At 47.3% G+C, this 16,432-nt stretch overlaps 1 protein-coding gene across 2 annotated transcripts in view; it reads left to right on the top strand.

Moving 5' to 3' along the window:
* The window catches only part of COPG2 (COPI coat complex subunit gamma 2), a 156,760-nt gene that overhangs the window by 105,394 nt on the left and 34,934 nt on the right, over positions 1-16,432 (top strand). For both annotated transcript variants that reach the window (XR_010179341.1, XM_063926754.1), the window contains exon 15: positions 3,188-3,263. Coding sequence is in view for 1 of the 2 variants with exons in the window: in XM_063926754.1 (XP_063782824.1) it covers positions 3,188-3,263 (76 nt within the window). In the remaining variant the exon portion in view is untranslated. The remainder of the gene's footprint in view (positions 1-3,187; positions 3,264-16,432) is intronic.

Genomic DNA, 16,432 nt, shown 5'->3' with positions numbered 1-16,432 from the left:
AGATGTTTGGTTTCAAATTTGTTCCGGCATTTGGGTTGAAAATCTTGTTCAGGGGGAGTACAAAATAAACCTCTCCACCTGTTTAGTCTTTCACCGCCGACCTTCTGATCTCTTTGCAAAAGCGGAAGGCTTTACAACAGGCGGAGGACAAACTCCTTGCTTCCTAAGTGGTGGTCATAATCCCTGTTCATCAGCGAATTCAGGAGGGGAGGTTTCCAAAACTTTTGGTGGTCTGAAGCCAGATGGTTCAGTCCGGATTATTTTGAATCCCAAATCTTTAAATGTTTATATGGCTTTTCACAGGTTCAAGGTGGAATCCTTATACTCGGCAATCGCGGGCATGGAACCTGAGGAGTTTCTGGTATCCTTGGATATTTGGGATGCTTACCTACACTCTAGGGAGCCTCATCCAGCATTCCTGCGATTCTCAATTCTGGACTCCCACTTTTAATTCTAGGACCTTTCATCTGCACTCAGGTTGTTCACAAAGTTGATGATAGCTCACTTTCGATCCCAGGGAGTAACCATTGTTCCCTACATCGAAGACCTTATCAGGGCACCGTCGGCGGATACACTGATGAATCAGGTGATCTTGACACATCTCGTTCTAATTACCCACAGGTGGTTTGTCATGGTACCTTCCCAGCAGCTTCTTTTCCTGGGCATGGTTTTTGACACGTCCTTGAAGACTGTTTTTCTTTCTCTGGACGAGATCCAAGCAATCAAATCCATGCTCGGGATGGTTCTCGGAAATCTGTTGGTGTCAGTTTATGTATGCATCTGCTTGCTGGGGAAAATGATAACTTCTTTCGAGGCAATCCAATTTGGCAGATTTAATTCTCAAACTTTTCAACTGGATTTGCTGTCCCAGTGTTCAGGGTCTCACCTTCAGTTACACCGGCTTGTTTGTTTCTCCCCTCAGACTTCTTTCTCCCTTCTCTGGTGGTTAAATGCCAATCAACTTGAAATGCCAATCAAGTTGAGGTGGGCAATCCTGATGTGATCTAGGATTGGATTCTGGAAACCATAGGCGCCAGTCTAATGGGCCCTACACACTGGCCGGTTACACTGAAAGATATGAACGATCTTATTCATTAATGAACGAGATATCGTTCATTTCTTTCAGTGTGTATGCACTAATGATGAACGATGTGTGGCCCTGCGCTCGTTCATCGTTGGTGCCGGCTCGTTTATGCCTGCAAGCCATATTATCATGCAGGGCTATGGGGCCGGGTGACGGGGGAAGAGAAGAAACTTCACTCCCCCGTCACCCCTCCCCCCGCCGCCGGGTCGGCCTTAGCGGCCGCCGGGCACTTCAGCAGCCAATCGGCCAGTGTGTAGTGCCCTTAAAGGGCTGGGTAGGCCGTGGTTCTACACGCTCAGTTTCTGTTGTGGTCTCGCCAGGAAGCTCCTCTGCCTAAAAATGGTCTAGTGATTTTCAACATGTTCATTCCCAGAGAAGACAGTTGGGAGGTTGACTATCTCAGTCGCCAGGATCTTCACCCTGGGGAATGGGCCCTTTACCCAGATGTGTTCCAACAGCTGGACTAATGTTGGGGCACTCCATGCATTGACCTCATGGCGTCAAGGTGCAATCACAAGCTTCCATATTGTTCCAGGATGCGGGGGCAATGGCGGCGGATGCATTGTTCATTCCCTGACCGCAGTTTGGATTCAGAGCAAAGCGTTTAACATGTTAAGTAAAAATTCTATCATTTTATATCCTCCCAGCTAATAAGATGATTTGCGTATATCTTTTTTGATTACTCTGTTTATTCTCATTTGGCTGAAAGCAAGATTTAAAATGATTAGCTTCCAGCACTAAGAAATGATAAGCTAGACCTCTGTTGTCCACTGTTAAAACTGAATTGTTGTGTAATATGGTCTAGTCTACTAAACTGTTAAACTGAAATTTAATTAAAGTGATGAGCTTAATGAAATGTTTGCAGGGGCGATATTATTTTACTTCTTAAGCTGGACATACACTATACAATTATCTGGCAGACCATCTGTCCAATCTGACTTATTGAAATGAAAATCTGTTAATGTATGGGAGCAAATGACTATCGAATATTGCCACCAAACACTGGAAACCAGCCTTTCAGACAAATTACTTAAATTAAAGCTATAACCCAGTGGTTCCCAAACTCTTTTGAAACATAGCTTCCTAGAGTATTACAATATTTTTCACGGTACCCCTAAGCCAAAAAATTCTTATTTAAAAATATAGAATTAAATTAAGTATATTGTACTTATATATCATCCTTAAGGTGGGTACACACTATGCAATACCCTCCATGAGTGATATCGTCTAGTGTTTCCCTTCCCCTCCCGGGCCGCCGACATTGTGCATACACACTATGTGATATCGCATAGTGACGTTATTCCGCAGCTGGCCCGAACATGCAGCTCCTGACGATCTAGTCAGATTGAGCTGCATGCACAGCGGACAGCAGGAGTTATTAATGCCCCAGGGAGTGCGCATCGGGTATCGCTCGCAGTATACACACTGAGCAGTATTGTAAACAATATCACTCAGGAGGGTAAAAATTGTCGATATTGACAACCGTATCGCTCAGTGTGTATTCACATTAGGTTTAGTTATGTGGTGAGGGACAGGATTCACTATTGTTTGTCCACACACTTGATTGGCAGCCACCAGCACTGGTTTTGCCTATTACATTGACCATAAATGATTTGAATTGGTCCTGGACCACCAACCCAGGGTACCTCTGCAAGTACCCCAAGGCACCCCAGGGTGCCTAGGCACACAATTTGAGAACCACTGCTATAACCTATTTGTCTGAATGACTGTTTTGTTAGTTTTCCAGTGTTTGGGAGCAAATGGTCGATTGTCATTTGCTCCCATTCTTTACAATCAGCCAGATTGGACAGATGGTCTGCCAGATAATTGTATAGTGTATGCCCAGCTTTAGTACTTGTGGAATGGTCTGTCCTTATTGTGCTGGTCATCATTTAATCTACAACTATGCCACAATGGGGTACAGACTAGTGTGTGTGACAAACAATCTCTCTGTACCGTGCTGTGTAATATGGGGCTATACAAAATAAATAGAATAGTATTTTTGATAGATTGATTATGTATTTATACATTGTACTTATGGCATTTTGTAACCAATGTTCTTGTTTTTCTTAACATTTGAAAATAGTATCTTTGTTTTTTCAGCTGCTGTTAGCGCTTTGGCAAAATTTGGCGCTCAAAATGAATGTCTCCTTCCCAGCGTGCTTGTTCTTCTACAAAGGTAAAGAACTATTGAAAATACATACTTAATTTTGAAAATGTACATTTCTGCAGCGGGGTACACTGGTATTCCACAGGGAATAACATTGGGGGTGTAGAGTAGGATCTTGATCCGAGGCACCAACAGGCTAAAAGCTTTGACTGTTCCCAAGATGCTCAGCGCCGCCTCCTCTATAACCCCACCTCCGTGCACAGGAGCTCAGTTTCGTTAACCAGTCAAATGCAGTAGCAGGCAAAAGAGACAACAGCTGTTAGTAGCCACGTACACCACATTCTCACAACAGGAGAAGGTATCAGCGGCTAATGCCATACCATCCCACAGAAGCTAAGTGCGTCATGGTGGGCCACGGTGGCGGGCCGCCCAAGAAGGTCCAACAGACCGAGTAGAATGGGCTTTGATGGTAGCAGGAGCTGGAAGGCCAGCCTGTACATAAGCATGTGCAATCACCATTCTGATCCATCTGGCCAAGGTCTGCTTGTTAGCAGGCCAGCCACGTTTGTGAAAACCAAACAGTGCAAAGAGAAAATCAGACTTCCTAATGGAGGCTGTCCTCTTCACATAGGTACGGAGAGTCCGTACCACATCCAAAGACCGCTCTTTGGAGGATAAATCCGAAAATAAAAAGGCCGGAACCACAATCTCCTGGTTAAGGTGGAAAGAAGACACCACCTTAGGTAGATAACCAGGGCGCGTTCGAAGAACTGCCCGGTTACGGTGAAAAATCAGATAGGAGGACCTACAAGACCAGGCACCCAAATCTGATACCCTACTCTACACCCCCGATGTTATACCCTGTGGAATACAGTGTACCTCGCAGAAAGAGATTTAACAAGGGTAAGTTCTTACCATAAATCTCCTTTTTTTTATTTTTTCTATCTGTAAAAATCTATTTTAAGGTATCCAATACCTATATTTGGGATGTTCAGCTGTTTCGAATACTTGCAAACACTGCACCTACCTTGCAAGTGATAGTTTTTCTGCAATTTATGTATTCTCTGTCCAGGGCCGAAACTAGAGTTTCTGTCACCCGGGGCAAGGCAGTCATTTGGCGCCCCCCCATATCTACAAATCTACACAGCCCCTGAATATACACATACTACCAAAATAAACATATATATGTGCCCCTGTATATGCACATACCCCAGTATACTGTGGTTAAATACACCCCTCCTATACATACAAATGAAGTACCCACCCCGGGTACTTCAGCATACACACACAACACCGGGTTACGCTGCACTGCTCCAGTACACCCACACACAGAGTTACTCTGCACTGCTCCAGCAGACACACACAGTAGGTTACACTGCAATGCTCCAGTACACACACATGCACCGTGTTACACTGGACTGCTCCAGCACACACACACACACACACACACACACACGGGTACACTGGACTGCTCCAGTACACGCACAGGGTTACACTGCACTACTCCAGCACACACGCACACATACGCGGTTACACTGCACTACTCTAGTACAAACACAGGGTTACACTGCACTGCTCCAGCAGACACACACTGCGTTACACTAAACTGCTCCAGCCCACATACATGCACGAACACACACACAGGGTTACACTGCAATACTCCAGCAGAAACACACTAGGTAACACTGGACTGCTCCAGCACACACACACACACACACACACACACACACACACACACACGATTACACTTCCACTCCAACACACATACACACAGGGTTACACTGCACTGCTTCAACATACACACACACAGGGTTACACTGCACTGCTCCAACACATGCACACACACAGGGTTACACTGCACTGCTCCAACACACGCACACACAGGGTTACACTGCACTGCTTCAACATACAGGGTTACACTGCACTGCTCCAACACATGCACACACACACAGGGTTACACTGCACTGATCCAACACACTGCACTGCTTCAACATACAGGGTTACACTGCACTGCTCCAACACATGCACACACACACAGGGTTACACTGCACTGATCCAACACACTGCACTGCTTCAACATACAGGGTTACACTGCATTGCTCCAACACATGCACACACACACACAGGGTTACACTGCACTGCTCCAACACACGCACACACAGGGTTACACTGCACTGCTTCAACATACAGGGTTACACTGCACTGCTCCAACACATGCACACACACACAGGGTTACACTGCACTGATCCAACACACTGCACTGCTTCAACATACAGGGTTACACTGCACTGCTCCAACACATGCACACACACACAGGGTTACACTGCACTGATCCAACACACTGCACTGCTTCAACATACAGGGTTACACTGCATTGCTCCAACACATGCACACACACACACAGGGTTACACTGCACTGCTCCAACACACATACACACAGGGTTACACTGAACTGCTCCAGCACACGCGCACACACACACAGGGTTACACTTCACTGCTCCAACACACATACAAACAGGGCTACACTGCACTGCTTCAACAATGTTGAAGGAGTGCAGTATAACCCTGTGTGTGTATGTTGACAACATACACACACAGGCTTACACTGCACTGTTCCAACACACACACACACACACACACACACACACACACACACACACACACACACACACACACACACGGTTACACTGCACTGCTCACACACACTAAGTTAAAGTACACTGTCTGCACACACACATATTGTACATATACAGCTGCCTCTCCCTACCTTTACACACTTCTAGTGCTGATCTTCTATATCAGTCAGGGCCCCCTCCTCTCCATTTCTGAAGCGCGCTGTAACACACACACACAGAGCTGGCACATTATGTGTGTGAAGCGGCGCCTATGTGAAGCGGGAAGCATCTCTACGGACGCGTCCTTGGTGCAGCGGAGCGGGGCGGCGCCTCTTCAACCCTGCGCCGTCCTGCACTGTTAGTTGAAATTCCAAGCTTACTGCCTCGCGCCGGCACCCTCTCCTTTTCCGCGCCCAGGTCGCGTGCCCCCCCGTAGTTGCGGCTCTGCTCTGTCTACTTGTGAAACACATACAGTTTGTGGGTCTGTATGCCCTCAGTATTCCTCGTCATTACCCATATTTTTCTATATGCCTAATTTGAGCGACAGTACCTCCTACCTCATCTTCAATAGATGTGTCTCCTCCAAGTGCTGCTCTGATCCCTTGTCTATGTCTAATTACGCACTTGGACTCCTGAGAAACTAGCTTGATGGGGTTTATGTCTGTAGGCTGCTTTCCATTCCATGATTTGAGCGTAGTCTATTTCTTTTCTTCAAAGGTAGTTCTGACATTGCCTGGAGGGGATGCGGTCAATTTACCTACAATCAAAATCCCGACAACCACTGACCGACGGTCAAAATCCCAACATGGTCAAAATACAGACATTTAAAATATCGACAAGGTCAAAATACTGTCATTTAAAATGTTGACAGGTCAAAAAGTCGACATGCATTTTTCATGATTTTTTTTTACATTGAAACCGACTTGTTCATACTTTACCATCCCAGTGGACCTGGAGGGGGAATAGTGTGCCGAGCGCAGCGTGTGCGAGGGGACACGGTACACTTATACGGTGGCCATGTCGACATACACACACAAAAGAAAAACTCGTGTTGACTTTTTGGCCTGTCGACATTTTAAATGTCGGAATTTTGACCTTGTCTGTATTTTAAATGTTGTGATTTTGACCTTTGTCGGGATTTTGATTGTAGGTTTTTTATACTAAACCCGCCTGGAGGAATGTTTTGGGTCATTATCATGCTGTAAGATGAGCCCTTGACCTACTAGGGCTAGACCAGAGGGTATTGCATGGTGCTGTGGTAACCCTTTCGGTTCAGAGTGCCAGTTACACTGTGCAAGTTGCCAACTCGAGATCCTGCATAAGAGCTGTAGACCATCATGCTTCCTCCTCCATGTTTGACAGTTGCTGTCACATACTGGGGAACCATCCTTTCAACAAGAAGCCTGCACAATGAACTAACGTTTTAAAATGTTGGTCTATAGGTCTAAAAGTTTTTATTCCTGTTTTCGGTAGTTTACTTGCTTTGGTTCATGGCCCAGGCAAGCCTCTTTATTATTTTGCCATCTTAGCAATGGCTTTCTTGTAGCTACAAGACCTGTAGCTTGAAGTCTTCTCTTTACAGTTGAAACTGATACTTGATCACTTTGACCATTGTGTTAAGCTGTGCTTGGAGCTGTTGTCCTGTGAGTCGCAAGCTGTTAGTGCTATGAAAATTGTCTCCTGATTTTGTTGTGGCTTTGGGTCTGCCAGACCTCTTCCTGTCAAAGTTTGACTCCTCCTGTCAAAGTTTCAATCCAGTTCTAAGGGGGTTTTAGAAGCCCATAGTAATCAATCAGATTTTAGATACTGTGTTCTAGAACGAGCTAGATATATGATAAAATAATTTTTCAGTTTTTAGTAACCTAAATTTTATTTCTCTTACGTCCTAGAGGATGCTGGGGACTCCGTAAGGACCATGGGGTATAGACGGGCTCCACAGGAGATAGGGCACCTAAAAAGAACTTTGACTATGGGTGTGCACTGGCTCCTCCCGCTATGCCCCTCCTCCAGACCTCAGTTAGATCTTGTGCCCAGAGGAGAATGGGTGCACTGCAGAGAGCTCTCCAGAGTTTTCTGTTGAAGAAGAATTTTGTTAGGTTTTTTATTTTCAGGGAGTCCTGTTGGCAACAGGCTCCCTGCATCGTGGGACCGAGGAGAGAGAAGCAGAGCTGGCTTGTCAAGTTGGGCACTGCTTCTAAGGCTACTGGACACCATTAGCTCCAGAGGGAGTCGGAACACAGGTCTCACCTGGGGTTCGTCCCGGAGCCGCGCCGCCGTCCTCCTCACAGATGCCGAAGATAGAAGCCGGATGAGAAGGCAGACGACATCTTAGGCGGCAGAAGACATCAGATCTCCCAGTCACACACACACAGAGCAGCACTGAAGGGTGCAGGGCGCGGGGGGGGGGGCGCCCTGGGCAGCAATAAACCTCACATTTGGGCACATGCAGATTGATTAGGCTGCGGAGGCAGTAAATCTATGATCCCCCGCCATTTTAATTGAATAATCACTGGGACCGAAGCCCGCCGTCGGGTGGTCGGGGCTTGATCCTCAGCACTAACCAGCGCCATTTTCTCCACAGAAGCTGCATGAGGAAAACGCTGGCTCCCTGGTCTCTCCCCTGCTGAACTTCACAGGCTGGAAAAAAGAGGAGGGGGGCACCTTAGCGACGCAGTGAGTGGGAATTGGTATATTATACATAGAAAAGCGCTATCTGGTCATATTTCTCTAACGTCCTAAGTGGATGCTGGGGACTCCGTAAGGACCATGGGGAATAGCGGCTCCGCAGGAGACTGGGCACAGTCTCCTGCGGAGCCGCTATTCCCCATGGTCCTTACGGAGTCCCCAGCATCCACTACGGACTGCGAGAAATAGAATTATCGGTAAGTAAATTCTTATTTTCTCTAACGTCCTAAGTGGATGCTGGGGACTCCGTAAGGACCATGGGGAATAGCGGCCCCGCAGGAGACTGTGCCCAGTCTCCTGCGGAGCCGCTATTCCCCATGGTCCTTACGGAGTCCCCAGCATCCACTACGGACTATGAGAAATAGAATTATCGGTAAGTAAATTCTTATTTTTTTCCAGTGTTTTTAAGCGCTGGTGTGTGCTGGCATACTCTCTCTCTGTCTCTCCTTAGGGCCTGGTTGGGGTTTTGTCCCCTTATAGGTTAATCCCTGTGTGTGTGGGGTGTCGGTACATGTGTGTCGACATGTCTGAGGCGGAAGGCTTCTCCAAGGAGGAGGTGGAGCAAATGAGTGGTGTGTCCCTGTCGGTTGTGCCGACTCCGGATTGGATGGACATGTGGCATATGTTGAATGCAAGTGTGGCATCTTTACATAAAAGGCTTGATAAGGCTGAATTAGGGGGGACATCAGAGGGTCAATCCTCGGATTGGACCGACTCACAGGGCCCGTCGGGGTCTCAAAAGCGTCCCTTAAAGGTGGCCATCCACTACTCAGACTTGTCTGAACTGCAGATAGCATCAGATTTCTCTTGAACTCTCCCGGGAGCGTCCCGGGAATTGGATCAGACCCTGGCTTTAATTTTAATTACATTCACTTCAGATATATCTGATGCACACATGCTACATGCGATTGATCTGATGCTGCTGCTGCCGCTGTTCCCCCCTCTTGGTGGGTGGGAGTGGCTAGGGAGATGCCAGTCAAGTGACACTTCAGATGAATCTGATCAGATACATCTGAAGTTAAAAAAAACAATCCGATGTGCACCTGTTTTCTTCAGATTCAGATAAATAGTTGGGGCAGCCTCAGAGATCTGTAGTTCAGATATATCTGACATGGGAGTGCGCATCGGATCGGAAGAGCCATCCGATGTGACACTTTTCTTCAGATATGACGGTCAGATGTGTCGAAATCTGAAGAAAACTGCCCAAATCGGACTAGTGGATGGGGGGGGGGGCCTTAACACAAGACACTACTACCGACACGGATTCTGATTCCAGTGTCGACTACGACGAAGTAAAATTGCACCCTAGGGTGACTAAAACCATTCAGTGTATGATTGTGGCAATAAGGGATGTGTTGCATATTGAGGATGAACCCTCGGTCCCCGACACTAGGGTACACATGTTTAAGGAAAAGAAACAGATTATTAACTTTCCCACATCTCATGAATTAAATTAATTCTTTGGAAAAGCTTGGGAGACTCCAGAAAAGAGACCGCAGATCCCCAGAAGAATTTATACGGCATACCCCTTCCCTAAGCAGGACAGGGAGATTTGGGAATCACCCCCCACTGTGGACAAGGCCCTGACGCGCCTGTCCAAGAAAGTGGCGCTACCGTCTCCTGACACAGCGGCCCTTAAGGAAGAAAGCAAGAAACTACCTTAAAGTGTATTTATTCTCATACAGGTGCAGTGCTAAGGCCGACAATTGCGTCAGCATGGGTGTGTAGCGCAATTGCAGCTTGGACAGATGAGCTGACAGATCAATTTGATAATATGGATAAGGATACTATATTCTTAACTCTAGCCCATATAAAAGACGCAGTCTTATTTATGAGGGATGCTCAAAGGGACATTGGATTGCTAGCTTCTAGGGCCAATGCCATGTCTATCTCAGCGAGAAGATCCTTATGGACTCGCCAATGGACGGGTGATGCGGATTCCAAAAAACATATGGAAGTACTACCCTATAAGGGTGATGTTTTGTTTGGGGATGGGCTGACGGACCTGGTTTCCACAGCTACAGCAGGTAAATCAATTTCTCTGACGTCCTAGTGGATGCTGGGGACTCCGTCAGGACCATGGGGAATAGCGGCTCCGCAGGAGACAGGGCACAACATTTAAAAGTTTGACCACTAGGTGGTGTGTACTGGCTCCTCCCCCTATGACCCTCCTCCAAGCCTCAGTTAGGTTTTTGTGCCCGTCCGAGCAGGGTGCAATCTAGGTGGCTCTCATAAAGAGCTGCTTAGAGTAAAAGTTTTGATAAGTTTTATTATTTTCAGTGAGTCCTGCTGGCAACAGGCTCACTGCAACGAGGGACCTAGGGGAGAAGAAGTGAACTCACCTGCGTGCAGGATGGATTTGCTTCTTAGGCTACTGGACACTAGCTCCAGAGGGACGATCACAGGTACAGCCTGGATGGGTCACCGGAGCCGCGCCGCCGACCCCCTTGCAGATGCCGAAGTAAGAAGAGGTCCAGAAACCGGCGGCTGAAGGCTTTTCAGTCTTCATGAGGTAGCGCACAGCACTGCAGCTGTGCGCCATTGCGCTCAGGCACACTTCACACCGGCGGTCACTGAGGGTGCAGGGCGCTGGGGGGGGCGCCCTGGGCAGCAATGTTAATACCTTTCTGGCTAAAAAGAATACATCACATATAGTCCATGAGGCTATATGGATGTATTTCACCCCTGCCAGGTCTCAGAAAAACCGGGAGAAGAGCCCGCCGGAATAGGGGGCGGGGCCTATCTCCTCAGCACACAGCGCCATTTTCCTACACAGCTCCGCTGCTAGGAAGGCTCCCAGGCTCTCCCCTGCACTGCACTACAGAAACAGGGTAAAAAACAGAGGGGGGGCATTTTTTGGCGATATTATATATATTTAAGCAGCTATAAGGAAACAACACTTATATAAGGTTGTTCCTATATAATTATAGCGCTTTGGTGTGTGCTGGCAAACTCTCTCCCTCTGTCTCCCCAAAGGGCTAGTGGGGTCCTGTCTTCTATCAGAGCATTCCCTGTGTGTCGGTACGTGTGTGTCGACATGTATGAGGACGATGTTGGTGTGGAGGCGGAGCAATTGCCGGTAATGGTGATGTCACCCCCTAGGGAGTCGACACCGGAATGGATGGCTTTGTTTATGGAATTACGTGATAATGTCAGCACGCTGCAAAAGTCGGTTGACGACATGAGACGACCGGCAAACCAGTTAGTACCTGTACAGGCGTCTCAAACACCGTCAGGGGCTGTAAAACGCCCTTTGCCTCAGTCGGTCGACACAGACCCAGACACGGACACCGAATCTAGTGTCGACGGTGAAGAAACGAACGTATTTTCCAGTAGGGCCACACGTTATATGATCACGGCAATGAAGGAGGCTTTGCATATCTCTGATACTGCAAGTACCACAAAAAGGGGTATTATGTGGGGTCTGAAAAAACTACCTGTAGTTTTTCCTGAATCAGAGGAATTGAATGACGTGTGCGATGAAGCGTGGGTTACCCCTGATAAAAAACTGCTAATTTCAAAGAAGTTATTGGCGTTATACCCTTTCCCGCCAGAGGTTAGGGCGCGCTGGGAAACACCCCCTAGGGTGGACAAGGCGCTCACACGTTTATCCAAACAAGTGGCGTTACCGTCTCCTGATACGGCCGCCCTCAAGGATCCAGCTGATAGGAGGCTGGAAAATACTCTAAAAAGTATATACACACATACTGGTGTTATACTGCGACCAGCAATCGCCTCAGCCTGGATGTGCAGTGCTGGGGTGGCTTGGTCGGATTCCCTGACTGAAAATATTGATACCCTGGATAGGGACAGTATTTTATTGACTATAGAGCAATTAAAGGATGCATTCCTTTATATGCGAGATGCACAGAGGGATATCTGCACTCTGGCATCAAGAGTAAGTGCGATGTCCATATCTGCCAGAAGAAGTCTATGGACACGACAGTGGTCAGGCGATGCGGATTCCAAACGGCATATGGAAGTATTGCCGTATAAAGGGGAGGAATTATTTGGGGTCGGTCTATCGGATTTGGTAGCCACGGCAACAGCCGGGAAGTCCACCTTTTTACCTCAAGTCCCCTCCCAGCAGAAAAAGACGCAGTACCCCTTCTACAACAGGGAAAGGGGTATTACTCCACGCTATTTGTGGTACCGAAGCTGGACGGCTCGGTAAGACCTATTCTAAATCTGAAATCTCTGAACCTGTACATACAAAAATTCAAGTTCAAGATGGAGTCACTCAGAGCAGTGATAGCGAATCTGGAAGAAGGGGATTTTATGGTGTCCTTGGACATCAAGGATGCTTACCTTCATGTCCCAATTTGCCCTTCACACCAAGGGTACCTCAGGTTCGTGGTACAAAACTGTCATTATCAGTTTCAGACGCTGCCGTTTGGATTGTCCACGGCACCCAGGGTCTTTACCAAGGTAATGGCCGAAATGATGATCCTTCTTCGAAGAGAAGGCGTATTAATTATCCCTTACTTGGACGATCTCCTGATAAGGGCAAGATCCAGAGAACAGCTGGAGGTCGGAGTAGCACTAACTCAAGTAGTGCTCCAACAGCACGGGTGGATTCTGAATTTTCCAAAATCCCAACTGATCCCGACGTCACGTCTGCTGTTCCTAGGGATGATTCTGGACACTGTTCAGAAAAAGGTATTTCTTCCGGAGGAGAAAGCCAGGGAGTTATCCGAACTCGTCAGGAACCTCCTAAAACCAGGGACAGTGTCTGTGCATCAATGCACAAGAGTCCTGGGAAAAATGGTGGCTTCTTACGAAGCGATTCCATTCGGCAGATTCCATGCACGAATTTTTCAGTGGGATCTGCTAGACAAATGGTCCGGATCGCATCTGCAGATGCATCAGCGGATAAAATTGTCGACAAGGACAAGGGTCTCTCTGCTATGGTGGTTGCAGAGTGCTCATCTGTTAGAGGGCCGCAGATTCGGCATACAGAACTGGGTCCTAGTGACCACGGATGCCAGCCTGAGAGGCTGGGGAGCGGTCACACAAGGAAGAAACTTCCAGGGCGTGTGGTCAAGCCTGGAAACGTCTCTTCACATAAATATACTGGAACTAAGAGCAATCTACAATGCTCTAAGCCTGGCAAAACCTCTGCTTCAGGGTCAGCCGGTGTTGATCCAGTCGGACAACATCACGGCAGTCGCCCACGTAAACAGACAGGGCGGCACAAGAAGCAGGAGGGCAATGGCAGAAGCTGCAAGGATTCTTCGCTGGGCGGAAAATCATGTGATAGCACTGTCAGCAGTGTTCATCCCGGGAGTGGACAACTGGGAAGCAGACTTCCTCAGCAGACACGATCTTCACCCGGGAGAGTGGGGACTTCATCCAGAAGTCTTCCACATGATTGTAGTCCATTGGGAAAGACCAATGGTGGACATGATGGCGTCCCGCCTCAACAAAAAACTGGACAGGTATTGCGCCAGGTCAAGAGACCCTCAGGCAATAGCTGTGGACGCTCTGGTAACACCATGGGTGTACCAGTCAGTGTATGTGTTCCCTCCTCTGCCTCTCATACCCAAGGTACTGAGAATTATACGGCAAAGGGGAGTAAGAACGATACTAGTGGCTCCGGACTGGCCAAGAAGGACTTGGTACCCGGAACTTCAGGAGATGCTCACGGAAGATCCGTGGCCTCTACCTCTAAGAAGGGATCTGCTTCAGCAGGGACCGTGTCTATTCCAAGACTTACCGCGGCTGCGTTTGACGGCATGGCGGTTGAACGCCGGATCCTAAGGGAAAAAGGCATTCCGGAAGAGGTCATCCCTACCCTGGTCAAAGCCAGGAAGGAGGTGACTGCACAACATTATCACCGCATTTGGAGAAAATATGTTGCATGGTGTGAGGCCAGGAAGGCCCCGACAGAGGAATTTCAACTGGGTCGATTCCTACATTTCCTGCAAACAGGATTATCTATGGGCCTCAAATTAGGGTCCATTAAGGTTCAAATTTCGGCCCTGTCGATTTTCTTCCAGAAAGAATTGGCTTCAGTTCCTGAAGTCCAGACTTTTGTAAAAGGAGTACTACATATACAGCCCCCGGTTGTGCCCCCAGTGGCACCGTGGGATCTCAATGTAGTTTTGGATTTTCTCAAATCCCATTGGTTTGAGCCACTCAAATCGGTAGATTTGAAATATCTTACATGGAAAGTAACCATGCTACTGGCCCTGGCTTCAGCCAGGAGAGTGTCGGAATTGGCGGCTTTATCGTATAAAAGCCCATATCTGATTTTCCATTCGGACAGGGCAGAATTGAGGACGCGTCCTCATTTTCTGCCTAAGGTGGTATCAGCGTTTCACCTGAACCAGCCTATTGTGGTCAGTAAAATTTGATCAAACAGAAACAGCGCTAAGTATAAAAAAATATCTACTCCCCTGTTCACATATGCGTCTGGTGATCTTCCCAGGTGAGGATTCAATAAACATAAAAGGAAAAAGACAAAATACAAAAAATAGTGTAATACTGTTAACAATATTGCACAAAAATCCCAACACTAATTGGTGAATCCCTGGAATTTCTTTCCACCATTAATCTTCACACACATATATTCTCGGGGTTACCCCCTAATAAGCATTCGCACTGAAGCGTTGATGGTATGAACTACAGATGTTATAGTCCTATGCTGATATTCCACAATATCCTGGGGTTTCTTTGGCACCTCGGACAAGTGTGTCGGGGTTCCCCCCTCTACACACCCCGACACACTTGTCCTGTATGGTGGATTCGGTTAAAGAGAGAAACACTATGAGAGGCTTGTAATATAAATCCTTCTTGTGAGTTTTCTGCAAAAGGGGGTAACCCCAAGAAATAGTTCCGCACAGGTGGTGGGATAACTTCAGGGAGGTGCCAAAGAAACCCCAGGATATTGTGGAATATCAGCATAGGACTATAACATCTGTAGTTCATACCATCAACGCTTCAGTGCGAATGCTTATTAGGGGGTAACCCCGAGAATATATGTGTGTGAAGATTAATGGTGGAAAGAAATTCCAGGGATTCACCAATTAGTGTTGGGATTTTTGTGCAATATTGTTAACAGTATTACACTATTTTTTGTATTTTGTCTTTTTCCTTTTATGTTTATTGAATCCTCACCTGGGAAGATCACCAGACGCATATGTGAACAGGGGAGTAGATATTTTTTTATACTTAGCGCTGTTTCTGTTTGATCAAATTTTACTGTCTGCATTGTGTGAAGTGAGTGGTGTATCACTTAGATCTACGGATTAGCTGCTTTGTATTGCGCACAGTAAGAGTTTCCAAAACTTTTGTTTCAGCCTATTGTGGTGCCTGCGGCTACTAGCGATTTGGAGGATTCCAAGTTGCTGGACGTTGTCAGAGCATTGAAAATATATATATTTTAAGGACGGCTGGAGTCAGAAAATCTGACTCGCTGTTTATACTGTATGCACCCAACAAGCTGGGTGCTCCTGCTTCTAAGCAGACGATTGCTCGTTGGAATTGTAGCACAATTCATCTGGCACATTCTGTGGCAGGCCTGCCACAGCCAAAATCTGTCAATGCCCACTCCACAAGGAAGGTGGGCTCATCTTGGGCGGCTGCCCGAGGGGTCTCGGCATTACAACTCTGCCGAGCAGCTACGTGGTCAGGGGAGAACACGTTTGTAAAATTCTACAAATTTGATACCCTGGCTAAGGAGGACCTGGAGTTCTCTCATTCGGTGCTGCAGAGTCATCCGCACTCTCCCGCCCGTTTGGGAGCTTTGGTATAATCCCCATGGTCCTGACGGAGTCCCCAGCATCCACTAGGACGTCAGAGAAAATAAGAATTTACTCACCGGTAATTCTATTTCTCGTAGTCCGTAGTGGATGCTGGGCGCCCATCCCAAGTGCGGATTGTCTGCAATACTTGTACATAGTTATTGTTACAAAAAAATCGGGTTGTTTATTGTTG

The sequence above is a fragment of the Pseudophryne corroboree genome, chromosome 6 (assembly GCF_028390025.1).
Source record: "Pseudophryne corroboree isolate aPseCor3 chromosome 6, aPseCor3.hap2, whole genome shotgun sequence".
In the NCBI taxonomy this organism is placed as follows: domain Eukaryota; kingdom Metazoa; phylum Chordata; class Amphibia; order Anura; family Myobatrachidae; genus Pseudophryne; species Pseudophryne corroboree.
The sequence above is the reverse complement of the archived record's forward strand: the minus strand, read 5'-3'. Positions and strand labels throughout refer to the sequence as shown.